Source organism: Suillus plorans (assembly GCF_016647745.1).
Source record: "Suillus plorans strain S12 chromosome Unknown HD556scaffold_115, whole genome shotgun sequence".
Lineage (NCBI taxonomy): Eukaryota > Fungi > Basidiomycota > Agaricomycetes > Boletales > Suillaceae > Suillus > Suillus plorans.
The window spans coordinates 72298-98378 of record NW_024537499.1 but is presented as its reverse complement, the minus strand read 5'-3'; the positions used below and the strand labels follow the sequence as shown (position 1 = coordinate 98378).

The window sequence follows — 26081 nt, the reverse complement described above, 5'->3', positions numbered from 1 at the left end:
TGTGACCGAAACACACGATGTCATATTATTTTACCTCCCCGTCAAGCTTCAAAGCTTTAATTTAAGCTCAAGGGTTGCATCTCGCAGCTGAGGTTGATCTTCTGGCGCATCATAAATATTCCTTCCTCATCATGATAGCCATGTTCATCTCTTTCGAAGACTCCATCCTCTCAATCCGAGTCAAACAAATAGCGAGGAATATTATGGTTCGATACCGCAAAGTGTTTGAATCATCGGAAGCAAAGTCTTATAGTGGACGATGTCACTGGGCATGTGACGCGGCTTCACAAAATCAGAGGTAGATTCGAAAACATGTTGAAGCTCTGAAGCCCTTTGAACGTTCAACCATTTTCGTTCTTCATTCTGAAACTCCATTCCCAATTACCACATCTGCCCCCTTATAAATTTCGATGGACAAGAACGTGTTAGTTTCCTTCAGTCTGCTTTCATATCAGGATCGTGCGCGTATCACAGCCATCTCATGTTTGAAAAAGCGTACGTCGGAGATGGCCGGTCATTCGGTTGAACGTAAGTCCCTCGGATTCGAGGTGGCTGCATGTTTCAAGGACTGATGATGTTTCAAACTCTAAGCCTTTCAAAAGCAAGAATCAAGGATATTCAAGTTGAGCACACGTTTCGACTTCATGTTCGGATCTAATCATACAGTATTCACTTTGGCTACACACAGCGACAAATTATTGAACCGTACCTTTTTATCAACACCCATCCTGCGTGGTCGACTTCACATAAATCAGCCAGTGAAACGCTCCATCGTGATCATCACTAAGCTAAGCAGAATATTTGGTGTTCCAAATATTTACACTTGCATCTTGATGGGTTTCTAGCTCGTTCATAAGAGATAAGAATGTTGCATAATATGTGTGCGAAACCCATTTATTCTACCTCTCAATCAAAGCAGATGGATCCTTTGGCTGACGATGTCCAAGTTGCAGCAAACTGGAGTCTGCATTACTCAGTGGTGCGTCTCTGTCTTCATACGAGGGCAAAGCGGATACCCATATCACGTGCCGCTACTGGCAGTGCATATACAGTGCGTGTGGTCTGAACTGTTTCTCCCTCGTTTTAACTTAACAACTCAGTGGCGCTGGCTACACTCTGGTAGGCTAGTCCCACTCTATTGTCTGTGGAGTGAAAGCTGTTTATCCAGACCTATGATTATGTTTGTTTGATTCACGAAGAGGTAAGCAATGCAGTTCTGCAATACGCCTCGCTTTGGATATTGATAATATCTTGTTCAAAGTGGACATTCCTGCTCCAATCGTGCTGGACTAAGGTAAAAGCCCTTTATATATTTACACGATATGTCCCCTTTTTCTCCATGACTATGGGCATATATAGTGCGTTCATTGCAAACGACGCATGCCCCCGATAATGAACTGAACTGCTGTGCTTCAGTGACCTTCGCACCGGACGAGAATCCTAATGCATGTGAGCGTGCAGTTGGATTTACCCACTGATGAATGATACTTAGTAACTGCATGACTTCGCCAGAAATATGGGATGTTGATCAATATTCACTCGTGTACGTGCACGGTACTTGTCCAATGGCTGCACTTCCTGGCCACTTGCTCTGAATGCATCTGTCCTTCTTCTACTACGACGTGCACATGCTCCTGATGTGATTTCTTGAGGCTTTTGAGTGCTCAGAACATGTGCGCTTTGGAACAACAATCGAATCGCACGTGGAAGGTGTTGATGGCATAGCGAATGATATCTACGATGAGCCAAGAACACAAATGAAAGAACTAGGATGAAAAGTGAAAATAGTAGTCGGTGTGCCACGTCTCTATGAATCCAGTCTACCGTGTGGGTTTGTCGATCATAGATTATGGGACGTGACTACGCGGCTGCTACACTGGGGTTGCGGTAGCATGAGGTGGTGTGAATGTAGAGGCTGTCTGGGCATGCCGCGGCTGGCCTCGCTTAGTAGGTCGTGGAGCAATATATAATGCTTGCAGAGATATCATCGGATCGCAGCGAGTGGAAGATGCACAAGAAAGTCCTTTTCCCCTCACTGGCGCAACTCCTACGAGACTACGGCCATGATGCGAAATAACTTTTGCCTTGAAGGTCGTTGGAGTTGCGGTGTCTCGTCGTTATTCAGACGTCGTGACGTGTCACGGAGGACCAAGAGTTTTGAGGTCAGAATAGGAAGTAGTGAGATGGCGACACACTTGAACACTATCTGGTATCGTCGATTGGACGGGGATCCTCAAGCTGAGCTGAGTCTTTCATGTCGTAGAATATTCAGCACTTGTACTAGTTATGTACAAAAAAGCTGGCGGGATAAGCGACTTTTCATCTGCGACCTGCGAGTGGCAGGTTCAGCTAAAGTGGTCTCGACTCTCTATTGAAAAGTTCAACTCATATTGTGAATGGAAAATAGGTCTTCAAGGTCACCCTTTTGAGGATAGCCATACGCATAGATCTTTGTCACTAGCAGTGACTAGCGTTGTTCCAACTGTTCCATCAGCAGAAAGGGTTGCACATTCCACTCTCTCGTCGTGCTGGAGGGGAGGGCCACTGAGATGTCTGTGTCGAGATTCCAGGACGCTCTGTTTTATCAAGCAATGCACTCACAAGGAGGCGGTTGTTCTGGTGATGGTGTTGGTGGATGGCGAATTTCAGTTTGAAAAAGCGTACGTCGGAAACGGCCGGGTTGATCATGAAAACTTCTTTGTAGAAACTTACACGTAAGTCCCTGAATCTAAGTGTTTCACGGACTGAGTATAGGGCCGCCGCCACCGATGGCCGGGGTGTTTCAAACTAACTTCAAGCCTTTCGAAAGCAGGAATGAAGGACCCACATGCAATAATGAGCACATGTTTCAACTTTATGGGCCACAGATGCTGACGACTGTACTAACTTTCTATCAACTTAGTACCGGTCCTGCGCAGTCGACTTTACACAAATCAGCCAGTGAAACATTGCATCGCCATCATCATTGAGCTAATCGGAACTGTGTTCTTAGTCTATGTCATTTACACCTGTTCATGTCAGGGCGGGCGGCGCCCGCCCGCATCTCGGCAGGTGTCTAGCTCATTCATAAGAGACAAAACTGTAGCATGATGTGTGCAAAATTCTACTATAGCTACCTCTCAATCCAAAGCAGATGGAACCTTCGGCTGACGATGTCCAAATTACAGCTGCCTGGGGTCTGCATTACTTAGCGGTGCGTCGCTTTCTTAATACCAGGGCGAAACGATAACAGATACCCATATCATGTGCGGCTACCAGTACATACGCAGTGCGTGTGGTCTTATCTACTTCTTTCTCGTTCTAACTTGACAACTCAGTGGCCCAGGCTACATTTTGGGTAGGTCCCAATTTATTCCTGTCCGTCGAGTTAAACCTGTTTATCTAGACCTATGATTATGTTTGTTGTCTTCACGAAGAGGTGAGCAATACAGTTGTTCCGCGATACGCCTCGCCTGGTATATTGATAATATGTTGTTCAAAGTGGACATTCCTGCGTCAGTCGCGCTGGACTAGGGTAAAAGTCATTTATATATTTGCACGATATGTCCCCTTTTTCTCCATGACTATGGGCCTATATAGTGCGTTCATTCCAAACGAGCACACATGCCCCCGATAATGAACTAAAATTCTGTGCTTCAGTGACCTTCGCACCGGTCGAGAACCCCAATGTATGTGAGCCCGCAGTTGGATTTACCCACTGATGAGTGGTACTTAGTAACTGTATGACTTCGCCAGAAATGCAGGGTGCTAATCAATATTTACTCATGTACGTGCACGGTACTTGATCAATGGCTGTACTTCCTGGCTAAGCGCCACTCTTTGCTCTCGCAGGTTTTGGACTGATATCACTCACTTGCTCCGAATGTATCTGTCCTTCTCCTACGACATGCACATGCTCCTCATCCTAATCCTTCAGGCATTTTTGTGCTCAGAACATGTGCGCTTTGGAACAACAATCGGATCTTACGCGCAGTCATGCTAACCACTGTTCTTGTGAGTTTCATACCTCGACCACACCTGAACAATGTTGATCCATCAGCCAGGCTATTATTGCAATATCCACCGGCCTTCGTTTTGCGGCACTAGCCCTCTCATATGGTCTGTGCTCTCATGGGCCTTCCCCACTACTATTCGCACATATTGACTTCTCTGGAATAGTCGTCACCAGCGTGATCCCAGGCATCACAGGCTGTTACTGGGTCTTGGGCGGTGTCTGGTATTCCATGTCATTTGTTCTCTTGCTTATATCTCAAGTGGGTATGTCGCCGGGAACTGGAAACATCAATTACATATACGTACTGACTCTCCTCAGGACTGTTCTCCCTCACACTCATACATGTCATACAGAGCTGGCGTACAGCCAGGGGGCATCTGTACTCTATCCTGGTAAAGCATAACATATTCTACTATGCATGCGGTCTCCGTGAGTCAGGACTTCATATTTCCATACCCATCAGTGATGATTGTTGTTCCCAAAGTTCTCTCGGCCATGAATGTGCTCATACCGTTGATGTTTTCCGATGTGCGTAAATCTCGCAATATCCTTCAATATGATCGAGCCATTGATGTTACGCACGCCCAGTCCTTATTTCACTCCTTTGAAGAGTACGGACCTCAAACTCCTGCTACAAATTTCCAATACTGACGAAACCTCCAAAATACAGTTTGGAAGTCTGTATCCTTGCGATCATCGCTACGCGCATGCACCTCCATCTCTGGCATGACGACCAACACGTGAATATCTCTGGTTTGCAGACATTCCTATCAAATACTTGCATATTCGTCGGATCGGAGCCCGAGGTGACCGAGCCTTGACCTCTGAGTCAAGAACGTGATAGATTAGAATGTACTTCATATCGATCGAAACCACGAGTGACGAGGGTCAATCAGACTTTGCTATTTGCGTGTACATACAACGAACAGACAGACGTTTCAAAAAATATTCGAGTCAGATTGAACGAGAAGAAAGTGTGGCAAAATGGAAAACATAAGCATGAGTCGTACAATGTAAACATAGCGAGAATCGGAAAAGGTTGCAATCAGAATGGAAGCCTGCCGAACGTTCCGAATTCCTTTTCATCCTCACTGTAGGTTGATGCCAGAAGTCAAAGGGACCTCATACTCGTCGCACGACACCTCAGAGAAGCGAAGCTTCTGACCGACTTTAGGGTTGCCATACTGATGGACGAAAAGATGTCTTTAGCGAAAAAAAACCCTTTGAAAAGCAGTCAGACTTACAAATGTCAGTCCGGGCTGGGGCATCGGGCAGGCATATGCCAATGCACCGCCAGAGGGACCACCATATAGTTGAATAGCGCATTCACCGCTAGTACAAGTAGGGATTCCCGTAAATTTACCAGCATGGCTGGCATCAGTGGTGAATTCCATATGGTTACCACCAGAGGCGTCATTGATCCACCCTTTCGTCGACTGCGTGTCTTTATACAATCCATGCTGATCTTGGAGGGAGAAGGACTGGCCCATCTCAACCTCCTTTCCACGCGAGCAATCGGTGGTCGAATTACAGACTTTGAATGGGATATCGACGAAGAAGCCGTTCTTCTTGTAGTCGGTGTGGTCGCGGTCGATGCCGAGTTGCTCGCCATCGGAGAAGGAAAGGATATAGCAATGGCCATATTTGATGCCGAGGTATTTGCCACGCCCGCAGACTGGATAGTTCGTGCACGTGCAAGAGGGTTCAACGCCGCCATGTCCATTGCCACATGCCTGAGGACCAGGGAATGGGATAGGAGGGGTAGGAGGGTTGGAAGGGCCGGGAGGGTTCGGAGGGTAGGCAGGGTGGTAAGGGCAGGCAGGGGTAGGAGGGGTAGGAAGCTCAGGAGCGTCTGAGATGCACGTCCCGCGGTCCATGTGAAACCCAACCGGGCAGCACCCTCCATACCTAGCACCGCTTCCGTTATCGTACGTCCATACGTGATCCTTGGCGCACCACTGCCCCAAAATGTCGATAAGCATGATTGATAAGAAGTCAGATCGAAAGCATACCTTGGCTAACTGCGCAGTCTTGTCGATCCATGTGAGACCACTCGCATCTTGAGCACATTTCTTCTCATGGGTGTCCTGCCAGTTATTTAGCATTAGTTCAGAAAATATGTGTATGGACTTACTGCGTCAACATATTCAACACCGTAACAGAGTTCACGCACGGCTGTCTGACGGCACACCATTTGACCGTTGTTGTCAGGAACTATTTCCCAACCATCAGTTGGCAGGCCTGATGATACGAATCAGTTGAACATGTTGGTGAAGATGGATTCGAACGCAGAATTGTACACCTACCTGCTTGCCTAGCACGTTCCTCACAGGTAGAAGGAACGTGGAAAGCGGCCTCAGCATGTTGAGAAAGCACAACAAAGGCCTGTGAGAGAGCTAAAGCAGGTATTAAAAAAAGTTGCATTGTAGCGGATGGCACACCAGAGAAGTTGCACGCCGTGCATTTATACTGTTGCTAGCGCTTGACCTCTGTGTGCCGGGAGAGCTAGCGATTGGCGTCGGATTTAACGTTCAAGATTAATGACGATGCACGCAGCATCGAAGAAACCAGCTCGCCCGGTTCGTCTGATGTTCTTACCATGCCCTGTGTGATTCTCGTTGACAGTAACCGGAAACATCTCGAGTTCTTTCTAAATCGACGAATCAGCGACAAAGACCAGATGGAAAACCACCTTAATTGCGCACCGGCGTTGACTTCTTGCTCATCGTAGTAATAATAAGATGGATTTCCAATCTGTCATCAACCCTGGATAGAAATTCGTCGGGTCGGTCAGAAACAACTTGCGTGAGTCACTGCAAAGAATGAGAACAAAAGGCGATCTGGTAGCAAGATACACATAGACCACATCAGATTTTCACTCACAATCACAACGTAAATCTTACAATGTATGTGCCAGCGCCATTCGGACAGATTGAAACTTCTGTCGCATCCCATGACAATTAATGGTCTAATAGACGGCCAAGAAAAATCCTGGGCCAATAGGTATACGCAGGGAGTGCGTGAATGATGTTTCAATAAATGGAATGTCAATCACCCCACGTTCGTTGCCAAAGTTTCACATTACCTAAATATGCAGAGGGATCATCATCGGGTATAAGCAGAATTGCTAGATTGGTTCGAGAGCAATCAAACAAGCCCCATAAGTTTTAACAGAAGGCGTGCGCATTCGAATGAAAATTCCGGGAACTTTCAGTAGCCGTGAGCCGGACTGGGCTTCTGTTACTCAAGATTATGATACAGCAATTAGAGTTAAGAACTTCTCGAGCGAAGACGAGAAGATGATCAGCTGAATTTGAAAGGTAGTGGCCAGGACTGTACACATACCTTGTGTCAACCTTTTGTACCCTTGCGGCTATTACAATATTCTTACTCGGGAGCCGTTTCAGACTCCGACATATGCTGAAGTCACGTTATGTTTGAACATTGTGGTGGACTCGGACTGTATCATGATCAAATCTAGCTGATCACCTTCCCGTCTTAAAGCTTAAAGATGACTCACCGTGCACGGCGTCACGGCTACAGCTACTGAAAGTTCCCGGGTTTTCAAGAATGCGCGCGTCTTCTGTTAAAACTCATGGCGGTTGTTTGATGGGTCTCTAACTGATCTATAGCGTCACGCGCACAGGAATAATCGATTATCAACGATCTGTCTACAGATTTAGGTAATGTGATACGTTGCAAGGCCTTACCGTTCTAGCTAATGAAATTCCAAGCTCTTTAAGACTGTTGAGATCATCATGTCAACACCCATGTGATCTTATACTTCCCTATCTCTTATTATTGATTTGAATTAGGAGGATCCGAGTTTCATAGCCGGCGTGCTCTTCGGTGACCCAACTTTGGCAACGAACGAAGGGTGATTGTAACTCCATTTATTGAAAATGATTCACGCACTTTCTGCGTATACGTACTGGCTCCAGGATCTTTCTTCGCTGTCTATTAGATCATTAGCTGTCATGGGGACGCGAAAGAAGTTTCACTTCTTTCTGTCGTTCGAATGACACTGGTACAGACATTGTAAGTGATTGTCAATGGACGTACAATTGCGATTTCGCGCACGTTTTTGGTGACTCGCTCTGAGTCAGTCTTCAGTACATGAGTCTGACTCTGATCCGATCTATGTGTATCTTGCTACCAGATCACCTGTTGTTCTCGTTCTTTGCGCTGACTCAAGCAAGTGGGTTGTTTCTAACCAGCCCCACGAATTTCTATCCAGGGTCGATGACAGATCGGAAATTCATCTTATTATCACGACGATCAAGAAGTCGACGCCCGCGCGCAATTAAGGTGATTTTCCCCTCTGTTCTTTGTCGCTGATTCGTCAATTTAGAGAGAACTTGAGTTTCCGGTTACCGTCAACGAGAATCACACAGGGCATGGTAAGAACATCAGGTGAACCGGGGGAGCTAGTCTTCGATGCTGCATGCATCATTATTCATGAGCTTCGATGCCAATCACCAGCTCTCCTATACAGAAGTCAAGTGCTAACAACAGAATTAATGCACGGCGTGCAACTCCTTCAGTGTGCCATCCACAATGATGTGACCTTTTTTTTATAACTGCTCTAACTCTCTCGCAAAGCTTTGTCGTGCGTTCTCAACACGCTGACGCCGCCTTCTACCCTCCTAACTCTGCTTACCCTCCCACCCCTGCCTGCCCTTACCAACCTGTCTACCCTCCGAACACTCCCGGCCCTTTCGACCCTCTCGGCCCGTTCAACCCCAGCCCGGACTGACATTTGTAAGTCTTACTGCTTTTCAAAGGGTTTTTTCGCTGATGACATCTTTTCGTCCATTAGTATGGTAACCCTAAAGTCGGTCAGAGGCTTCGGTTCTCTCAGGTAACATGCAACGAGTATGAGGTCCCGTTGACTTCTGGCATCAACTTGCAATGAGGATGAAAGGGAATTCGGGATGTTCTGCATGCGTTCCTTTCTGACTTCCCATGCCCATTCTGATCGCAGTCTTATTCCGATTCTCGCTGTGTCTACGCTGTGTGACTCGTGCTTATGATTTCGATTTGCTTTTTTCTTCTTCAATTGGCTCGAATGTTTTTGAGACGAGTTTGTACACGCAAAAAGCAAATTTGATTGACCCTACTACGTCGCTTGCGGTTTCGGATACTGCAGTACCCCAAAAATAAACATATAGAACAGTGATAAGGCCATGTCCGAAATTCGTCGTGCTTGTTCTCATGCTTCTTACTTGTTTCGTAGAGGGATCAACGACGCCGACTATACCAGAGTCCGAGCAAAAAGAAAAAAAAGTCGGCTGTTTTTTTTGGTTGAACGACTCGGAGAGCTGGCTGGTTATGATTAGTCGGAAATATGAAGAATAATGCCATGCACTCTACCTTTAGCACGTCGTTATCGTCGGCACCAAGTTCCAACGCGTCAAGGTCGTGTCAGCCTTCGTAAGGAACATCTTTTCCGTGTCCATAGTAAAACGTAGAGCCTGTATAAGTTGAAAACACAGTTGGTCAGACATATACAGTATTTCAACTCGTCGAGACGTACATGACGATTGGACGCGACCTACACGTCCCCGAGGCCACCTGCATTGTGCGACATACTTGCAACGGATGACACTTCTCCCAAACCTCTGATCTTCAGAGTCTCTTGATTATATGCGCAAACGTGACATCTGTAGTATGTACAAAGTAAGTCTGCATGATCGTATCGGCACGAAATTTGATGGAAGCCCGTACCTGAGGCCTGAGCGCTGAGCGGCTGAGCCTTGGGTGATCGTTTGGCCCAGGCCAGACATGAGATCGAAGTCCGCATTGGAAGAAAAAATTCCTTTTAAAGAACTAGCACCAGCACCGCTCATGCCATCGGCAACTTGGACTCATCCAGCGGCTTTCCAGAGCAGTAGAATCTTGGAACAATCGATCACCTCAACCACTTGAGATATGGCGACTGCCAGTGCCACTCCAAGAGCTCCGAGGTCAATCGATGACCTGAAACAACTACTTCACAACGACGTCAAGGTTAAAGTTGCAGGTCGGTTGTGATTGTAAAATGTGATAACTTGATGTTCACAACTTTTGTTACCCTACAGGCATAGATGGTGCACCCTGCCTTCCGACCATTGAATAAGTCGAATGCTGATTTCCATCTCAAGTTGATGGCGTCCTCAGAGGAAAATTCATGGTATTGCTTCTTGTTGAGTCCGTCCTCGTCAGTATTTGATTTGTTCTTCGCAGTCCAAAGATAAGTTTCTGGGTGCCGCTGCCTCAGAAGGGTTTGGATTTTGCAGTGTGATTTTGTACGTCTCATTGCCACCCCGATTCGTTGTCATGATACAAGTTACGTTGCAGTGGCTGGGACATGCACGATTCAGTCTACACTCGAGAACTGGCCATATCAAATAAAGAGAACGGTTACTGCGACATAATGGCTTCGATAGACTTATCGACATTTCGTCGCATACCTTGGGAAAACAACGTACCTTTTTTCCTTGTCTCATTCTTTGATCCGAAGACTTCAGCGCCTATTTGCGCGGATCCTAGAGGCGTTCTGCGTAAAGTTGTCGACAATGCGGCTGCTCATGATTTGGAATGCATCTCTGGCGTGGAGTTTGAGGTGAGCAATCTCAGCCACTTATGCGTTGCTCTGAATGGACTCATGAGGCTTTCTAGTACTTTAATTTCAAAGGTGCGTTCATGAAATTTCTCGTCTACCGGATGTGATTCAAAGGGATTTATTCAGAAACCCCCGAGTCCGTGGCTCAAAAGGGCTTCACCCGGCTGCAGCCATTAACCCCAGGAAGTGAGCAAAGTAACTGTTCGCTGCACATTCGCTGATTAGAGTACCGCAGTGCATGGATATAGCTTATTGCGCACTCAATTGAACCAAGAATATTTTCATGCACTGTTCGATGAAAGTCTAAAGTTTGGCATAGATATTGAAGGACATCGTATGATGATTTATCCATTATAACAGTGATGACAACTGACTCCTGTGCAGACACCGAAACGGGTCCAGGTGTCCTCGAGACTGCGCTCGCTTATACATCGGCTATGAGAATAGCGGACAATGCTATCCTTTACAAGTTCTTGGCGAAGAGTGTTGGGCTGAAGCATGGAGTCCTCCCTAGTTTTATGGCGAAACCATGGGGAAATGTGAGTCAAATCCTAGTAGAATTTTTTACAATCTCACGGAAACGTTGCTTCAGCTACCTGGCTGCAGCGGGTTTGTATCGATATCTCATTTTGCGTCCAAAACTTTTCTGACATCAGCTCAGACATGTGCATGTATCACTTAAAGACAGAGAAGGCCGCAACGCGTTCTCACTTTCAGAGGCGGACCGTGATCATGGACGAGCTAATGCAGCATTCGAGGACACAAGATACCTAAGTCAACTTGGGGAGCACTTTCTGGCAGGTGTATTGGACGGCCTTCCTGATGGTAGGATTTATTTTTTTGTTCGGTTAAGGTGTATGTTGATGCTAAACTGATGATGCAGTGATGCCTATGGTGAGTACCCGACTCCCACCAATGTGATTTTTATCTAAAAACTTGGGAGCTTGTCCCAACGATCAATGGCTATAAACGTCTCGTTGGTGGTGAAGCCTTCTGGGCTCCTAACGCGGTTACATATGGGTACGATTCTCGTGCAGCTTCCATTCGTATCATCTCGCCACCGTCTGTTCCACCATCCGCAACAAGACTTGAAGTCCGTGTACCTGGTGCCGATATGAATCCCTACTTTGCCTTGAGTGCCATCTTCCAACTGGGCATGCGGGGCATTACCAAACAACTGAAGCTCACGACGCCCCCCATCTCTACTTACCAAAGCTACCCAGCCAGGAAGGAGGTGAGTTAGAAAATGATCTTGCAGTATCATAACTCTAACTATTTACGACTAGGTCATCTTACTTCCTAGTTCGTTGGAAGATGCGACCAAGGCTATGATGAAGCCTGACAGCATTGCCCGTGAAGTATTCGGATATGATTTTGTGGACCACTTCGGAGCAACCAGGGAGCATGAGGTGAGACTCTGGAATGCGGCAGTGACAAATTGGGAAGGTAGGCGATGATAAACTATCTTTTCACTTCATGCATTAATCGGGCCTTACAGTCGAAAGATACCTTGAACTTGCATAAGAAATAATAAGACCTCTACGGGCGCATATATATGGCCCCTATACCGTGGAATTTTACTCACTGAGTTCCTTGATTGTAATATGCATCGCAGATATTTGACTTGGCATGCCGCATCTGAGATGTGTTCAAATCTCTCCAAGTGTGTTGCCCTTTGTCATCCGTCACTCTGCTTGTCACCCTTCGGATCGAATAAGTGTTTGGCGGAGATATCGTCCCATCCACTTTCAGGCAGGTGAACGTTCGCACGCAGCCATCAAGACTCTTGTATGACAGACGCACCCACAATCGTCTCCAAATGTAGTATAGGTACCGCATGCCACCAACTGGATTCACGTCACTTTGTTCCAGAATCTGCTTCCTATGGCCCATGAGGACCCTAGTTTCACCCTGGAATGGCGTACTCATTGCGCCTTCATGTTGCTTGGCTTCTACTCACTTATGTAAGAGGTACCTCGTGGGTAAAATCCTGCTTTCGCTTGACACTGTCGTAGCGGCGAGCAGTCTGCAGACTTGTACGGTGCGTCTCCTTCTTGTGATAGGATGGCTGTTGACCATTGACGGATTAAAACAACCAGGCCTTTACAGGCGCATATAACGGCCCCTCTACTGTGACATCTAATTCCAACCATCCAATGCCATCATGGGCTGCAAATGGTATGGAACTGCATCAGGATAATCTGTTGAGTTGTGTCGATTTGCTAACTTTCTGTCGTAACAATGTAACCCTTTTATCGATCATCACGTGATTCACTGTTATGTAACTCCAAATGCAGCATAGCACGTCAGCATGAACGTGAATACTTAGCAGTTTCCCATGAGAACACTCCACCGGCAGACCCCCAGCTTCAGCCCGGAGTGGCGTACTCATTACGCCGTTATCTTGTTCGGTTCCTGACGCATCTATATAAGAGGCAAAAGTAAATGCCCTCGCGTAGAAGTTCTTTTTCTGCCCCTCCTGCGAGTCTGAATGCAAACGGAGTATTCGGCTGGCAACATCGCAGCGGCGAGGAGTATTCAAACCTACACGGTACGTCTCTTTCTTGTGGATATGATGGTCGTTGATAACAACATATATGATCATATGGAATCAGTATATATACAGTGCGTACCATATGAACCAGCTTCTTTCTTGTCCTAACGCGGCTCAGCTTCGGCGGCTACATTCTGGGTGGGTTTGTCCTCATATTCCGTCTGCTATTGACCTTGCTTGTCCAGACCTATGACTATGCTTGTTCGTTTCACCACGAGGTAATGCCATTGTTTACGATGAGGTTCTTTTGTTATTCAGCGATAACATGCTTGTTTCAAGTTGGCGTTCCTGACTCAATCGCGTTGGACCAAAGTAAAAGGCCTTTATATCCTTACACGCTATACGCCTTTCCTCCTCTTCGTTGCACACCTATATCGTGCGTTCAGCTTTAGCACAGATCGTTCCGGTAATGATCAATGGATTGACATGTGCTTCAGTGAACTTCGTCCCGGATAATAATCCCGATGTACGTAATATCGCGGTGGGCTTACTGACTGAACGACGCTCACTGCATGACATTACCAGAAATGTCAAATGATCAACAATATTTGCTCATGTACGTGCATGATCCCTGCATGCACGTCCTAAACGCTCCTATTCCCTTTCACAGGTTTCAGTCTGATTTCAGTCATTTGCTCCGAATGTAACTCCTTCCCCTGATTCACGTGCGTTCCTCATCCCATCCATCCAGGCTTTTTTATTATCAGGACATATGCACTCTGGAATCACAACAAAGTCGTGCTCGCCGCCATGCTGGCCGGTTTTCTTGTGAGTCATTACTCTACTGCACCCAAAGCTCATGGTAAATATATTAGTCAGGCTGTCATCATAGCTTCCATCGGTATCCTCTTTAGCGCCACTGCCAATGCACCATGTATGCACTCCACCTTCTCTTTGACGTTTTATTATCACTCACACTTGTCGGCTTGGATGTCACAGTTGAAACCAGCACGATCTCGAGCATCACAGGCTGCTACCAGTCTACAGGCAGTGATGAGCTCTTCGTGCCGTTTGTTCTCTTGTTTGCTCTCGAACTGGGTGCGTCACAGGAAGCATGCGTATACACGGACGCGCACTGACTAATGCTCTCCTAAGGGCTTATCTCTCTTACGCTCGTACGCGCTATACAGAGCTGGCGAACAGCTCGTACCCCTCTGTATGATGTCCTGCTGAAGCATAACATATTCTATTATGTATGCGGTCTATGTAAGTCATCCCGCAGACAATTTTATCCTCACTATGCTCACCGATGATCATTATTGTCCCGAAAGTTTTCTCGATAGTGAATGTATTCACATCCCTGTTCCTTCGAGTGAGTACACTCTCCACACCCCATCCTCAAGACTGAGCCATTGATTTTCCGCACGCTCAGTACGCGTACAACGCCATGTTTCAAGAGTACGTCCCTCAAACCATGCTACACATCCCTACTAATAAACCCCCTCCACAATGCAGTTTCCAGCTCATCATCCTGGCGATTCTTGCCACGCGCATGCATCTCCATCTCTGGCATGTCGACCGACAAATACACGCTTCCGCTCTCATGCTCATTCCTCTAACTGATGTGTCATCTGTGGGTCGTACGGGGTGAAATTGGAATTGGCTTACTTGTTTGTTTGATGTCGTTCACGGAGTCAAGTTTGGACAATGCAAATAGACTAAGGACCCTTCATGCGCTTGTCACTATTTCTCTTTTGTTGAGGGGCTTCTCTTGTTATGAACCTCATACATCATGGCTTCGTCTTCATCATGTACTGTGCATTCTCCACATCAACCTGTACCTTTCATTCCTGTTGTTGTAACATATCAGCATATCACTGACAATGGTCTTTCTGTTATCTCCTCCTTTCTACCCCGGAGGTTGTTTCAACATCGTGGAGTATTGAGAGTGCGGTTTACTACTGCTCAATGGTATCCAGCTGTATCTCCCAGTCTCCGTCATGTGATCATTAATTTTCCTAGTGCTCATTTTGATGATTCAGCCTGCTCTCATTCACTTTTGGTCAAAATGTCCTATACATGTGACTATGATTGTGATTTGCTCCATGTTCATTTATGTGACGAACACCAGTGATTTGCTCTTCATATTTAAGCATTTGTTGCACATGCAACACTGATTTGATGCAGAAGCTCTCCCTAAGTCTTTTTCTCAGTTGAGCAAAAATATGTGTGCCCTTGCGAAGGGTTCTCATGCAACATTTCCTGAGATTAAGCACATCGCTACTCGAGAACAAGACTGTGGCACATGGTTACCCACACCACCTGACAAGCAGCATGATGATTAATTAGTTGGGGGATTGGATATTGTGGAATGGCAAGCCATATGGCTTCATTAGAAAAATATTTAAGAAATAGCGGGTGCTCATATAGCCTAGGTGCCATTGTGGTATATCATTTTCGGCTCAACCTGATGCCGGCGGGCCAGAAAGGCAAGCGGACCTCAGTCACCATATTTGGTGCTGAGGACCCCAGAACACCTGATACGACACCACAAAGCCTTGACTTCTCCACGACAGACACTTAAGCTCACTGATCATTTTGCTTGCAGCAGCAATGGGAGACCCTTCAAAGGCGGAATCAGAGCAGATCTTTCAAGTGCTGAGATTGCAAAAAGGCAACAAGGTCAGTGTATTTCAGCCCACTCGTTATAGTTGTTGACTTCCGGGGTTTCAGACGTGCTTTGATTGTCAGGCTCGGAATCCGACCTGGTCCAGTGTGACTTTTGGAGTTTATATATGCCTAGACTGCTCTAGTATTCATCGGAATATGGGCGTACACATAAGTTTTGTACGGTGTGTGGTCGTTCCTTAAAACTGGTGGCCCCGCGGGTTCTTATCACCGGGAACGGCATGACAGATCGACGAATCTCGACAGTTGGCAACTAAACCAGCTTCGTACCATGAAAGTGGGTGGAAACACATCGGCGACTGAATTTTTCACGCGACATGGGGCCACGATGCTTCTCAGCGATTCCGACACTAAGAAGAAGTATTCAAGTCGTGCTGCTGAGCTATATAAGGAGGAGCTTGCGAGACGAGTGAAGGAAGATATCGCAAAGTGAATTGTCGAGACGCTTGACAGGAACTTGATCTAATTATTATTGTTTCCCTCAGGTTCCCTACGCATATCGTAGTCGATGGTGTCGATGCACCTCTTGTGAGCGCTGAAGCTACGCAAGGAGAGGATGATTTCTTCTCTTCATGGGAAAAGCCCGCCGCTCCAAAACCAATTTCTTCCTCAGCTATCACATCTCCTCCTATCATTGGGCGACCAGCATCAACGGGCTCAGCTACTTCTCGCCCAACCACATCTAGTTCCATGCGATCAAACTCTAGTCCCTCTACGAACGGCATCACTAAGCTCGGTGCAACACGTTTAACATCATCTACTTCCGCGATCGGTTCATCAGCCACCTCTACCTCTCAGAAGAAATCCAAACTTGGTGGCCTTGGGGCGAGGAAAGCAGCCACCCCGATAGATTTTGCGGAAGCGGAACGCAAAGCTGCGGAGGAAGCTGAGCGTATCAAACAGCTTGGCTATGACAGACAACGTGAGGAGGAGGAAGAGCGCGCACAGAAAGAAGCAGAAAAGATCGTTTCACCACAAGTGAGGGTGAAGCCTGCTGATGCTGTGCAGACGGGCACTGTGCAGGGAAAAGTTGACTTACAAAAGGGCAATAGCCAAGACCTTGAGAGGCTGGGCATGGGCTTCCGTAAGCTTGGCTTTGGGGCAGTTCCCACCGCTTCACCTTCATCGACTGCGCGATCAAGGTATATCATGATCTCAACTGGGCATTCAGCAAAATTGATCTATCTTCTAATTGTATAGTCCTGCCATTGATGACGCACCAACCACCGCACGAGACAAGTTTGGCAATCAAAAAGCTATCTCGTCGGACATGTACTTTGGCCGAAAGGATTACGACCCTAATTTCGTCTCCGAGTCTCAGTCTCGTTTACAGAACTTCCAAGGCGCTACATCTATTTCCTCTAACCAATACTTTGGTCGGGAAGAAGAAGAAGAGTTCGAGCGTACTAGTTCAGATGGTGGAATGTTGGGCGATGGCAGTCTTTCGAATCTCGAAGTCGCAGCGAGAGACATTGTGGCAAGGGTCATGGCGAATCCTGACGTCCAGAACGTCGGGGAGAACATTAGAACCAGTGCACTGAAGGTGACTATCTTGTTCATTCCCTTGCACGTGGCTAGTGCTTACTGTGCAATTTAGCTTTCGGATTATTTGGCGCAGATGTCTCAGCATTAAGTTAAACGATTTCAAATACTTTAATATCCTCGCCGACATACATCTCGAGTTCTTTTGTTATATTTCTACACATGTGTTTCTAGTTACCTGCAAAGATCGTGGTCAAGTTGAAACCACGTGACTTATTGCGGCGTTGTTTGGCAAAAGCCTCTGAAGTAAACAAAAGTGGGAGATCCAGAATTTATTCAAGGCAAATGAGCCCACCATGATTAGGTTCATCCTCGTGCAGGCAGGTGCACTCTTCAGCAGAAAGACCATGTGCTCAAATGATATGCGCTCAGAACCGTCAAGGGAAGACACGATTGTCGAAGTGGTATGTCCCGTACGACGACGACGAGAAGGTGCGATAGACGCTATTGAGAATTTCCATGCCGTTGACTATGTGCTCAGGTGAGACTCCGAGGTGAAGTGCACAGACTGGTTGCTCCGCGCGACCAGAAACACCAGTCGAACTTTGTTGAGGTGAGGACAGAACGACATGTCACGCATCTTCTAATTCTCATGACGTGGAGTAGTTCAAGAATTACAAGATCGTGTACAGGCGTTATGCTGGTCTCTTCTTTTGCGTATGTGTCGACGCTAATGACAATGAGCTGGCATATCTAGAGGCTATCCACCTCTTTGTTGAGATCCTTGGTGAGCGATGCGTTTGCACCCCACGGGCTGAGCCTACTCGCTGACATTGATCCAGACTCATTCTTCGACAATGTGTGCGAGCTGGATCTTGTCTTCAATTTCTACAAAGTGCGGTTGTGTTTATCCCTCGTACGCATTGTTCCTGACCTACAACAATCACAGGTGTATGCCATTTTAGACGAGATATTTTTGGCAGGAGAGATTGAGGAAACTAGCAAAGATGTGGTGTTATCGAGGTTAGAGGAGCTTGAGAAACTTGAATGATGGGTTTTATGTCGTGGTTTGTGAGTTCGCCAAACGATGTTCACCTGCGATTGATTCCCATGTGACAGCTCTTTCTAGCATCTTATCATAACCGGGACTTTATAGTAGCCAGGATATTTTGTGACTTACCTTGCTCCACATGAATGGATTTACTACTTTCAACACTTTGGTGCGCTCCATCTTACAGCCACTGGCATCAAGCTTTCGGACGGTGCATCAAAGGCTTGCCGAGTGGTTCCAATCTACATTTTCACCCATGTCCATGAATGACTATGCTACCTATTATTCTCCATCACAATGAAGGTGCGTGTGCACTTCCTGACTCCATTGGCAAGGCCTCGTTTTTTTCATGGTAGCGAGCAATGGGGCTATCAGAATCAATGCCGAAATATGTTCCAATCTTCGAACATTTTACATTGCAGGCCGCCGTCCTATGACTTCTTGATAAGGTACTATTGCTTCTGTGGATCGCGCGCGCTCAAACTGACTTCTACGGATGACGTATGGCCATCACCTCAGCGGCATCGAATCGGACACGGTGGTGATTGTAACTTGGAGTACATGGTGGGGCTTCTTGTCCTCGCGTGAGAACGCCGTCTGGATGACGGAAGCAGAATCTGAAGGTCTTGTGCGTTCGAACATGAGTTTTCCTTTCCATAGAAAATAACAGCCATCTTCCATTCCACTTGATCTGTTCAGGGAGCCGTAGCGCGACGGCGCCCTTCAAATTTACTATATATCGACCTTTCTGGATTGCACCATGCATAAACCAGCAATTATGCCATGACGTTAGTGTTGAATTCACATGCAAATCACATTCAGGTTAGTCACAAACCGTATGATGTCATGACCGCTCGACGTCATACACACTTGCCTTTTTTGTACGCCATCTCGGAGGAGTATAAGTACTGGCAGGACGTCAAGCTATCTTTCCTCCCAGCAACCCACAACCAACTTTACTATTCATCAACGCTTTATTAACTCAATCAACTACTCTCATCACAATTATGTCTTCCCAAGAGCCCAGGTAAGCGCTTTGCCCGCCCCTCTCGATGACAACAACTCACTTATTCTCCTATAGCAAAGTATCCGGTCAATTCCACTCTGTTAAGGGTACCGCCGTCGAGACAGTACGAGCTCATCGCACCACACGCCGCCGGCATACTGATTTTTCTCTCTAGATCGGCGACGTGACCGGTATGCAATCTTGGACGCAGTCGGGTAAAGAAGAACACGCCAAGGGGGAGGGCGAGTACAACGCCGCCCAAGCCAAGGGATACGTGGAGGGTGTCTCTGACAGGGCTGCCGGCTACAAGGATTCAGTCGTTGGCGCTGTGACTGGCGACAAAGCTCAGCAGACAACTGGTAGGTAACACGCGCAGGATGGTGGCTGACATGTCTGACAAGTTGTCTATCAGGGAACGTCAAGAACGAGAAGGGCCAGACACAGCAAGAGATCAACAAACCCACATGAGTCCTAAGCCTGTCTCCTTAGATATTGCCCTTCCTCATCGACTTTGGAGTGGATATACAATAGAACCCTTTTACATATTAGTGCCTATCAGTTTCTTGACACGAGAGACTGTACATTGTACCAATTTCAACCGCCGAATTCACAAGTATCTCCAGAATCTCGAAAATTCACAGCGACATCAAGTATGGGCGCTCATGCGAGCTACCTTTGTAAGCCATTATCATAACCTGCGGAGTATCATCACAATGGCTGCCGACCGTCGCCGATGATTGTGCACGCAAATTGTCGACATAAATCATCTTGCGAGACGGTAGTATGTTGCCATGTGCACAAGTTCTGCGAGGGCTTCTTCGCTCGACAATGAAGGTTACCCATGTGACACTTGGTAATAGTAGTGCAGTACGGTACTGTGTGCAGTTGGTCGCAGATCAGTACGATTCCAAGGCCACACCCGTACCGCCTCGGGCAAGTCCCACAAGTCGGGTTGACGTACGTCTTACAAAAGTAGCTAGCGCCTCTGTTTGGTGTCACTCCAACAATAAACAAAAACGGCTCTGTGAATTTTTGAAATTCTGGTCTATCGATGTGAAGATAGCTATAAATTTTCCTCACGAGTAACGTACAAACCCAGCGGCTGAAAAATCATCGCTACAAGTTCTCCAAACCAGCCCAATCGACGGGCTGTTTCAAAACTGCAATCAACCGCCCTTCCTCACTCTCTAAATCTGATCCCATGTCCGTCATATACTCCCACCTTGCAGTCTCCGGAAGGCTCATCAAGATGCTTTCAATACGCGCAGAAGGCGTTTTCAACCCAAACTTGGTACCTCTGTCGTACACGAGGTTGAATTCGACATAACGCCCCCTGCGTATCAGCTGCCAGCGTCTTTGTTGGTCGGTGCTGGGCATCGACATCCTACGCTCAAGAATGGGCAAGTAGGAGGGGACAAATGAATTTCCCACTGCTTTTATGAAGTCGAATATCTCCTCTGACGATCGAGGTCGTTTGATATCCTCTGAGAGCCGAGCATGCTTCTCAGTGCTGAGATCGTCAAAGAAGAGTCCTCCGACCCCTCTGGTTTCTTGACGGTGGACGATATAGAAATATTCGTCACACCACTTCTTGAACACAGGGTATAGTTCGCTACCATGTTGGTTGCAGGCCTTCTGCAACGTCGTATGGAAGTGACGTGCATCTTCATCGTAGAGATACGATGGCGTGAGATCAGAGCCTCCTCCAAACCACCATGCAACAACCTTGCTAGTACCCTCATCCTCTGCGGCTTTCTCCGAAATCTCGAAATAGCGGTAATTGGCATGCACAGTGGGAGCATGGGGATTGCGAGGATGCACGACGAGACTTATTCCAGCCGCAAAAAACGGAAGACTAGTTTTCCCGTCGTAGGGGATAGAAGAGTGATCTGCACGCATTTCTTTGATTGCAGCAGGGGGGAGCATGCCGTGTACGACAGATATGTTAACGCCAGCCTTCTCCAGGATTGTTTGTGGGCCAGGTGATCCATCTTCGGAAGGGGGAACAAAGAAGACGCCCGATACACCCTTGCCTCCTTGATGTGCTCGTTGCCAAGAGTCACGTTTGAATTTTGGAGCATTGGGATCGAGGGTTTCAAAGGAAGTGATGATCTCCTCTTGGAGACCGAAGATGTACTCTTCGAAACGCTGGCGCATGGTAGGGGCTTCCATCTTGATCAAAGGGTTTCAGACTATAATACCTGCATATACGAGATGCTTAAGAGATTATCTATCCTGGATCAACACGTCACGGCAACAGACCCCCTTGGGAGAGGGTCGCTGAAAGATAATTTTTGAAAAACCCAATAAAGTCACATGACCCTTACATGAGGCATTGTAGCCCAATTACAGCCCCGTTTTGTCATTCCATTTCACCGTCTGTCTTGTACGTAGCCCTAAGCTTAATAGTCTTCTTGTTTGTACATCATGGACGCTCGTCTCCGCCGCGTGAATAAAGAAATCGCTGGTAGGAATTAATTGTTATTACTGTAGCATCGCTCACTCTCACCCCTGGTCAGACTGCAAGAACGACAAATCCTCAAACATCAAAATCGACCTAATAGATTCATCGCCATTTCATCTGAAAGGATCTTTCCCCGGTCCTCAGGACACGCCATACGAAGGTGGCCACTTTGAAGTGGTGCGCATTGTTGATACCTTGTCTAGCATAATCAGAATCTTAATCCGGATGATAGGATATTGTCATCCCCGACTCGTATCCATTCCAACCTGTCAAGATGAAATTCATCACGAAAGTGTATCATCCAAACATATCATCAGCGTCCGGAGCTATCTGTCTCGACATCCTCAAGGACGCGTGGTCGCCTGTTCTAACGCTCAAATCAACACTGATCTCACTTCAATCGCTGCTGTGTTCTCCCGAGCCTAATGATCCGCAAGATGCGGAGGTTGCGAAGCACTACACCACCAGCAAGGGAAGCTTCGATGAGACGGCAAGATACTGGACACAGATATATGCCGGAGGGCCTTTGGTCAAGAAGATGGAAGTGAAAGAGCCACAGAGAGATGAGATCGCAATAGCGGGTCTTGAAAGAGCCCATGTAGATCAGTTCGAGAGTCTCGGTTTTGAGCGCTCAAAAGTCGTACGTCTCAGAAGAGCTATTTTTTATATTCACGACACTGCTGATGGGGCTGACCCAGATCGACGTTCTTCGGAGATTGAACTACCGTGGCGCGAATGTCGCCAATATTTCGGAAGATAGGATTGTAGAAGAGCTTTTGAAATGACATCGATGGACATACCCGGGTACCCCGCACGTGGTTACTGGTGTTGATCCTTGTATTTTTTCGCTGTAAATGCCATCCGTTACTTGATTTTGTGTTTCCAGTACTCATGAGACGGGTGCGCTCGGACCGACTTGTGAGGTTAGTGGAAATGCCGTTACTGTTCTCCCCATGGCCAGCCTCGTGGGTCACGCTGACCTGTCGGTTCATTCCGAGTTGTGCAGGGATGATACTATCATCCTCGATATGATCGATATCTCGCCATTTTCCCGTGATGGGTGTGAAGTGTCGCCGATCCATAGCGACGTCATGATAATCACATCTTCTTCTATTTCGATGTCGCCCTTGGAACAGCCTTCGGACTTTGGACTTTGGGCAGTATCAGCGTACAGCATCAATATTACATACTGCACGCCCGATAATACTTACTGCGGACTGCCCCCCCCCCCCCCCTTAATGACGCACAAGAACCTCCAAGAACTCGGAACTGTTGATCTTCTTGAATTCCCGTAGCCTTGTATTTCAAATAACCTCCCCAGCGTCGTACCCCCCCACTCTTAGTCTCGGCCGCGGCGGTCGGATCATCATGAGATGTCCTTGCATATATCTATAGCTCGTTGAAACTACCGCTCCTCGTGGATAAAGTTCGTGCGAGGAAGGAAACGATCAGAAGATCTGATGCAGTGAACAGCTCTTCCAAGAGAATGGAATATCACTGGAAAGCTCTTGAATCTACAAGCTATCTGGTAACGGAGATCGCACCGAAAACTCCAATCACAGAAGAATCGGAGAAAATGGCTGGATACGTCAAGAGGCGCCGAGGCGCCGTACATTGGGGCTCCCTGAGCTTCTGTGCTCCTCATCTGGATCTCATGACAGAATAATGGATACCAATGATCCGTGACGAGCCGAGGTCATCCGAGGTCTATAGTATCGAATGGTATAGCTTGAGGATGTCCCTATTGGGAATATGGGGTGGAAGCCTAAAGGCTCGGAGATATGATTAAGACATGTATGTGTGCTCCGAGGATCACTTGGCGGCGTCAGCGTTTGTTAGAAAATGAAGAGGGATGATCAAAAAACATTCGTGTCAAGTTGTCAATGGGTTGAGCAAGGTTGCGTGTGTGCGCGTTCGGTCATGTATAGCAGCAGTAGACCAGGAAAAAAATGAGAACGATTGGTGAACATGAAATGCAAGAGAGGGCGTGACCTCCGGTCTACTGTATTGGCTATGAACCAAATCCAGGCGTGACAAATTTGAACGAAGATGACACCCATAAGATTTGGACTCATAGAACACAATAGAATCGGAGGGGCACGGCAAACCGTCGCACTCGTAGTAAGCACCAATTGCCAAGGTAAGAAATGGGGGATGAATTAGCGTTACCCCTGCATCAGAAGTTCTTATATATGCCAAAATATGATAGCCTGATATCTCGTGGGCGCAGTGTCTATCCGAACTTGCGTTGCTCCCATCGTCACGAACAATTACTTTACACAAGACACAATTATCAGCTGACACTCTGACGCTCTGTCGGAAAGATCGAGATTGCACTGACGCATAAGGAAAACGAACGGCAGGACAGATATCAGCCCGTCAACAATCTGAGTTTGTGATATTAAGAGGAAGTGCCGTCCCTTAGCGGCACAGCCGAAAGCCACACTGACAACCCGTTTATCGCGAATACAAAAGCCACACATCGTCATTAGGCAAAAAAAAAAACTCAGGGAAACTGCTGACACTAGTTCTCTTTTGTGTATTTTGATCCGAACTACCAACCCAGCACTAGTCTCTCCGTGGCTGGCCCGGTGTATAGACGACGAATGGTCGATCCTTCTTTACGAAAGTCACACACCGACATTGTATGAGACTATGAGTGGCCCTGGATTGCCGCAATTGCATGCTTAGATCAGCTTAGCTGCGGTCTTGTATGAGATAGTCGATCGGACACCTCATGGCAACGGCGAATACTTACTTGGGTTGAACACGTTCCTCGCCGAATGCAGCACCTTCAGAGCTAGAATCTCCAGGGTCGTGCCGAAAATGGTCAGGCATGCCGAACACCATCACAGTGCTGACCCCTGGCAGTGAGCCCGCGCGAATTACAGGAGTAGCATACCTGATAGTTGGGGTGGCTCTCCAACGTCATTCGCTTTGTCTATGAAAACTCAATAGTCCGTCAGGTCGCTTCCCCCTAGGAAAAAAATTCTGACGCACAGAAGCCTATAGAAGCGGTTGTTCAGTATCTTTCCTGCTGTCGAAGTCATCGGGTGAGTAAGCAAAATGAGGTAAGCATCTTCCAAACATTACACGGCGGAACTAGCCAGAAGATCAAGCTTGATCCGGTATACGGGATGATCATGCAAATGGAAACTTGCGTCAATGCTGTGCCTCTGTTCGTCATGAAAAGACAAAGATACATAACGCATACAATAAACGCAATATGCTGTATGACAGTTCTCGCGGACAGCATTCTGACAATGTTATTACCGTGAGCTCATCACCTGTATATCGATGCGGAGAACACGGCGTACCAAATTACGCTTATCATTTAGTCACGTCCCGGCGCTATGGTACATCTAAATGGCGTTATACGCACTGGTCTTGCAAGTATCTGCGTCCAAGGACATCTTCATCCGAATATACTGCACATCTCCCTTGTAGAACGGATCACCAAATTCGATCATTCCACGTTTCTTATACCAGGCACTACTCGATGTCCGGGCATCACACCAAATGATGCTTGCACCTAGCGTCGATCGAGCTGCTTCAGCCGCATGTTGAAGCAACTGGGTCCCTATGCCTTGATTCTGGTGCATCAGATCGCAGGCAAATTTACGAAAGCGCGCAGCCTTTGTCTGAGAAGGGCTATCATTCCCACATCTTACAAGGTGTTGTTCCGGTAAGGGTTCGTCAAATAACGAGATGACGGCAATGGGCTTTCCATGATGTGGTACGAAAGCTCCAAAATGGAGACCATTGCCATCTTCAGCGAGAAGAACATCTGCAATCGAAAGACTGGGCCACAAAACGGACTGGCGGAGCTCCAAGGTAGCATCCGCGTCTATGGGAGTGATACGGAGAACCGCGCTCGGTTTCACTAAAACTCATCAGATGAGATCCTGCTTCCTATGAAAGAGACCCTAAAGATTCACCTTCACTTTCTGTTTGGCCGGACATGTCAGAGAGTGGCCCAGTGCAATGTATAAGGAATGCATTACGTGTACGTTGTCCCTCCAAGACAGATTTGCTGGCTGACAAATCCACATCTTACATAATGTCACAATTTTAAAAGTCAGGGATTGAAACTCTTCCTTCGTCTATGAAAGTCTGGCTGGAGATTAGAACTTTGGTAAAGCTGGTTCCGAGATAAAGTGAACCTATAATACACTGACACGACCTAGACCACTTAACTCCACGAAAAACTTTCAAACGTGACTCAGAACTAATAGTAGGAAACTTAAAACAAGCTCTTGGCAAGTTGGCAAGCTCGAGATAAGGTAAGCCACAAATTT

General features: G+C 47.0%; 11 protein-coding genes across 11 annotated transcripts; 8 read left to right on the top strand and 3 right to left on the bottom strand.

Moving 5' to 3' along the window:
• Positions 1–2981: 2981 nt before the first annotated feature.
• Positions 2982–5007, top strand: HD556DRAFT_149374 (uncharacterized protein). Its single transcript, XM_041308844.1, has 14 exons — positions 2982–3268; positions 3318–3337; positions 3386–3418; positions 3482–3578; positions 3640–3668; positions 3736–3766; positions 3832–3864; positions 3917–3993; positions 4044–4098; positions 4159–4257; positions 4313–4423; positions 4479–4522; positions 4583–4605; positions 4665–5007. Exons 1-14 carry the CDS (start codon positions 3244–3246, stop codon positions 4813–4815), a joined length of 828 nt encoding a protein of 275 aa, XP_041152729.1. The 5' UTR covers positions 2982–3243; the 3' UTR covers positions 4816–5007.
• A 75-nt stretch (positions 5008–5082) lies between these two features.
• On the bottom strand, positions 5083–6418 carry HD556DRAFT_1314432 (uncharacterized protein; the record flags this gene model as incomplete). Its single annotated transcript, XM_041300928.1, has 5 exons — positions 5083–5178; positions 5239–5952; positions 6007–6081; positions 6129–6235; positions 6301–6418. 5 exons carry the CDS (start codon positions 6416–6418, stop codon positions 5083–5085), a joined length of 1110 nt encoding a protein of 369 aa, XP_041152728.1.
• A 1030-nt stretch (positions 6419–7448) lies between these two features.
• On the top strand, positions 7449–9023 carry HD556DRAFT_1424098 (uncharacterized protein). Its single transcript, XM_041304573.1, has 3 exons — positions 7449–7677; positions 7729–8755; positions 8814–9023. Exon 2 carries the CDS (start codon positions 8111–8113, stop codon positions 8330–8332), a length of 222 nt encoding a protein of 73 aa, XP_041152727.1. The 5' UTR covers positions 7449–7677; positions 7729–8110; the 3' UTR covers positions 8333–8755; positions 8814–9023.
• A 902-nt stretch (positions 9024–9925) lies between these two features.
• HD556DRAFT_1250220 (glutamine synthetase guanido kinase) lies at positions 9926–12122 on the top strand (the record flags this gene model as incomplete). The annotated part of the gene is made up of 14 exons (XM_041298907.1): positions 9926–10016; positions 10138–10166; positions 10220–10281; positions 10334–10598; positions 10655–10670; positions 10725–10784; positions 10834–10932; positions 10983–11137; positions 11191–11207; positions 11260–11423; positions 11482–11492; positions 11542–11832; positions 11885–12044; positions 12097–12122. 14 exons carry the CDS (start codon positions 9926–9928, stop codon positions 12120–12122), a joined length of 1446 nt encoding a protein of 481 aa, XP_041152726.1.
• A 788-nt stretch (positions 12123–12910) lies between these two features.
• HD556DRAFT_148817 (uncharacterized protein) lies at positions 12911–14872 on the top strand. The gene is made up of 15 exons (XM_041308757.1): positions 12911–13149; positions 13214–13223; positions 13271–13290; positions 13338–13370; positions 13432–13528; positions 13590–13618; positions 13678–13708; positions 13763–13795; positions 13844–13920; positions 13972–14026; positions 14092–14190; positions 14248–14358; positions 14424–14464; positions 14525–14550; positions 14608–14872. The coding sequence occupies exons 1-15, from the start codon at positions 13090–13092 to the stop codon at positions 14741–14743; spliced, it is 858 nt and encodes a 285-aa protein (XP_041152725.1). The 5' UTR covers positions 12911–13089; the 3' UTR covers positions 14744–14872.
• Positions 14873–15637: 765 nt separating this feature from the next.
• On the top strand, positions 15638–17586 carry HD556DRAFT_1424040 (uncharacterized protein). Its single transcript, XM_041304572.1, has 6 exons — positions 15638–15774; positions 15826–15944; positions 16009–16209; positions 16266–16922; positions 16981–17323; positions 17378–17586. Exons 1-6 carry the CDS (start codon positions 15706–15708, stop codon positions 17411–17413), a joined length of 1425 nt encoding a protein of 474 aa, XP_041152724.1. The 5' UTR covers positions 15638–15705; the 3' UTR covers positions 17414–17586.
• A 2-nt stretch (positions 17587–17588) lies between these two features.
• On the top strand, positions 17589–18488 carry HD556DRAFT_148688 (clathrin coat assembly protein ap17). The gene is made up of 6 exons (XM_041308733.1): positions 17589–17754; positions 17804–17875; positions 17929–18049; positions 18105–18157; positions 18212–18333; positions 18392–18488. Exons 1-5 carry the CDS (start codon positions 17680–17682, stop codon positions 18311–18313), a joined length of 423 nt encoding a protein of 140 aa, XP_041152723.1. The 5' UTR covers positions 17589–17679; the 3' UTR covers positions 18314–18333; positions 18392–18488.
• A 712-nt stretch (positions 18489–19200) lies between these two features.
• Positions 19201–19826, top strand: HD556DRAFT_148657 (uncharacterized protein). The gene is made up of 4 exons (XM_041308724.1): positions 19201–19340; positions 19395–19443; positions 19495–19678; positions 19732–19826. The coding sequence occupies exons 1-4, from the start codon at positions 19321–19323 to the stop codon at positions 19785–19787; spliced, it is 309 nt and encodes a 102-aa protein (XP_041152722.1). The 5' UTR covers positions 19201–19320; the 3' UTR covers positions 19788–19826.
• Positions 19827–20100: 274 nt separating this feature from the next.
• Positions 20101–21565, bottom strand: HD556DRAFT_1424026 (Coproporphyrinogen III oxidase). Its single transcript, XM_041304571.1, has one exon. It carries the CDS (start codon positions 21489–21491, stop codon positions 20436–20438), a length of 1056 nt encoding a protein of 351 aa, XP_041152721.1. The 5' UTR covers positions 21492–21565; the 3' UTR covers positions 20101–20435.
• Positions 21566–21671: 106 nt separating this feature from the next.
• Positions 21672–22993, top strand: HD556DRAFT_1540187 (ubiquitin-conjugating enzyme/RWD-like protein). Its single transcript, XM_041309736.1, has 4 exons — positions 21672–21786; positions 21839–21960; positions 22016–22423; positions 22482–22993. Exons 1-4 carry the CDS (start codon positions 21747–21749, stop codon positions 22566–22568), a joined length of 657 nt encoding a protein of 218 aa, XP_041152720.1. The 5' UTR covers positions 21672–21746; the 3' UTR covers positions 22569–22993.
• Positions 22994–25145: 2152 nt separating this feature from the next.
• On the bottom strand, positions 25146–25746 carry HD556DRAFT_1314425 (acyl-CoA N-acyltransferase; the record flags this gene model as incomplete). Its single annotated transcript, XM_041300927.1, has 2 exons — positions 25146–25666; positions 25722–25746. The coding sequence occupies 2 exons, from the start codon at positions 25744–25746 to the stop codon at positions 25146–25148; spliced, it is 546 nt and encodes a 181-aa protein (XP_041152719.1).
• Between the last annotated feature and the right edge of the window lie 335 nt (positions 25747–26081).

Bases quoted from the DNA above. Each gene is read 5' to 3' on its own strand.
- HD556DRAFT_149374 (XM_041308844.1), top strand. From the start codon at position 3,244: ATGTGCGGCTACCAGTACATACGCA. The intron at 4,523-4,582 runs GTGCGTAAATCT...ACGCACGCCCAG, and splicing joins TACCGTTGATGTTTTCCGAT to TCCTTATTTCACTCCTTTGA. The intron at 4,606-4,664 runs GTACGGACCTCA...TCCAAAATACAG, and splicing joins TTATTTCACTCCTTTGAAGA to TTTGGAAGTCTGTATCCTTG.
- HD556DRAFT_1424098 (XM_041304573.1), top strand. From the start codon at position 8,111: ATGAGTCTGACTCTGATCCGATCTATGTGTATCTTGCTACCAGATCAC.
- HD556DRAFT_148817 (XM_041308757.1), top strand. From the start codon at position 13,090: ATGCAAACGGAGTATTCGGCTGGCAACATCGCAGCGGCGAGGAGTATT. The intron at 14,191-14,247 runs GTGCGTCACAGG...TGCTCTCCTAAG, and splicing joins CTTGTTTGCTCTCGAACTGG to GGCTTATCTCTCTTACGCTC. The intron at 14,551-14,607 runs GTACGTCCCTCA...TCCACAATGCAG, and splicing joins TACAACGCCATGTTTCAAGA to TTTCCAGCTCATCATCCTGG.
- HD556DRAFT_1424040 (XM_041304572.1), top strand. From the start codon at position 15,706: ATGGGAGACCCTTCAAAGGCGGAATCAGAGCAGATCTTTCAAGTGCTG. The intron at 16,210-16,265 runs GTGAATTGTCGA...TGTTTCCCTCAG, and splicing joins GTGAAGGAAGATATCGCAAA to GTTCCCTACGCATATCGTAG. The intron at 17,324-17,377 runs GTGACTATCTTG...TGTGCAATTTAG, and splicing joins TTAGAACCAGTGCACTGAAG to CTTTCGGATTATTTGGCGCA.
- HD556DRAFT_148688 (XM_041308733.1), top strand. From the start codon at position 17,680: ATGATATGCGCTCAGAACCGTCAAGGGAAGACACGATTGTCGAAGTGG. The intron at 18,050-18,104 runs GTGAGCGATGCG...ACATTGATCCAG, and splicing joins CCTCTTTGTTGAGATCCTTG to ACTCATTCTTCGACAATGTG. The intron at 18,158-18,211 runs GTGCGGTTGTGT...CAACAATCACAG, and splicing joins TTGTCTTCAATTTCTACAAA to GTGTATGCCATTTTAGACGA.
- HD556DRAFT_148657 (XM_041308724.1), top strand. From the start codon at position 19,321: ATGTCTTCCCAAGAGCCCAG. The intron at 19,444-19,494 runs GTACGAGCTCAT...TTTTCTCTCTAG, and splicing joins AGGGTACCGCCGTCGAGACA to ATCGGCGACGTGACCGGTAT. The intron at 19,679-19,731 runs GTAGGTAACACG...GTTGTCTATCAG, and splicing joins CAAAGCTCAGCAGACAACTG to GGAACGTCAAGAACGAGAAG.
- HD556DRAFT_1424026 (XM_041304571.1), bottom strand. From the start codon at position 21,491: ATGGAAGCCCCTACCATGCGCCAGCGTTTCGAAGAGTACATCTTCGGT.
- HD556DRAFT_1540187 (XM_041309736.1), top strand. From the start codon at position 21,747: ATGGACGCTCGTCTCCGCCGCGTGAATAAAGAAATCGCTG. The intron at 21,787-21,838 runs GTAGGAATTAAT...ACCCCTGGTCAG, and splicing joins CGTGAATAAAGAAATCGCTG to ACTGCAAGAACGACAAATCC. The intron at 21,961-22,015 runs GTGCGCATTGTT...TCCGGATGATAG, and splicing joins AAGGTGGCCACTTTGAAGTG to GATATTGTCATCCCCGACTC.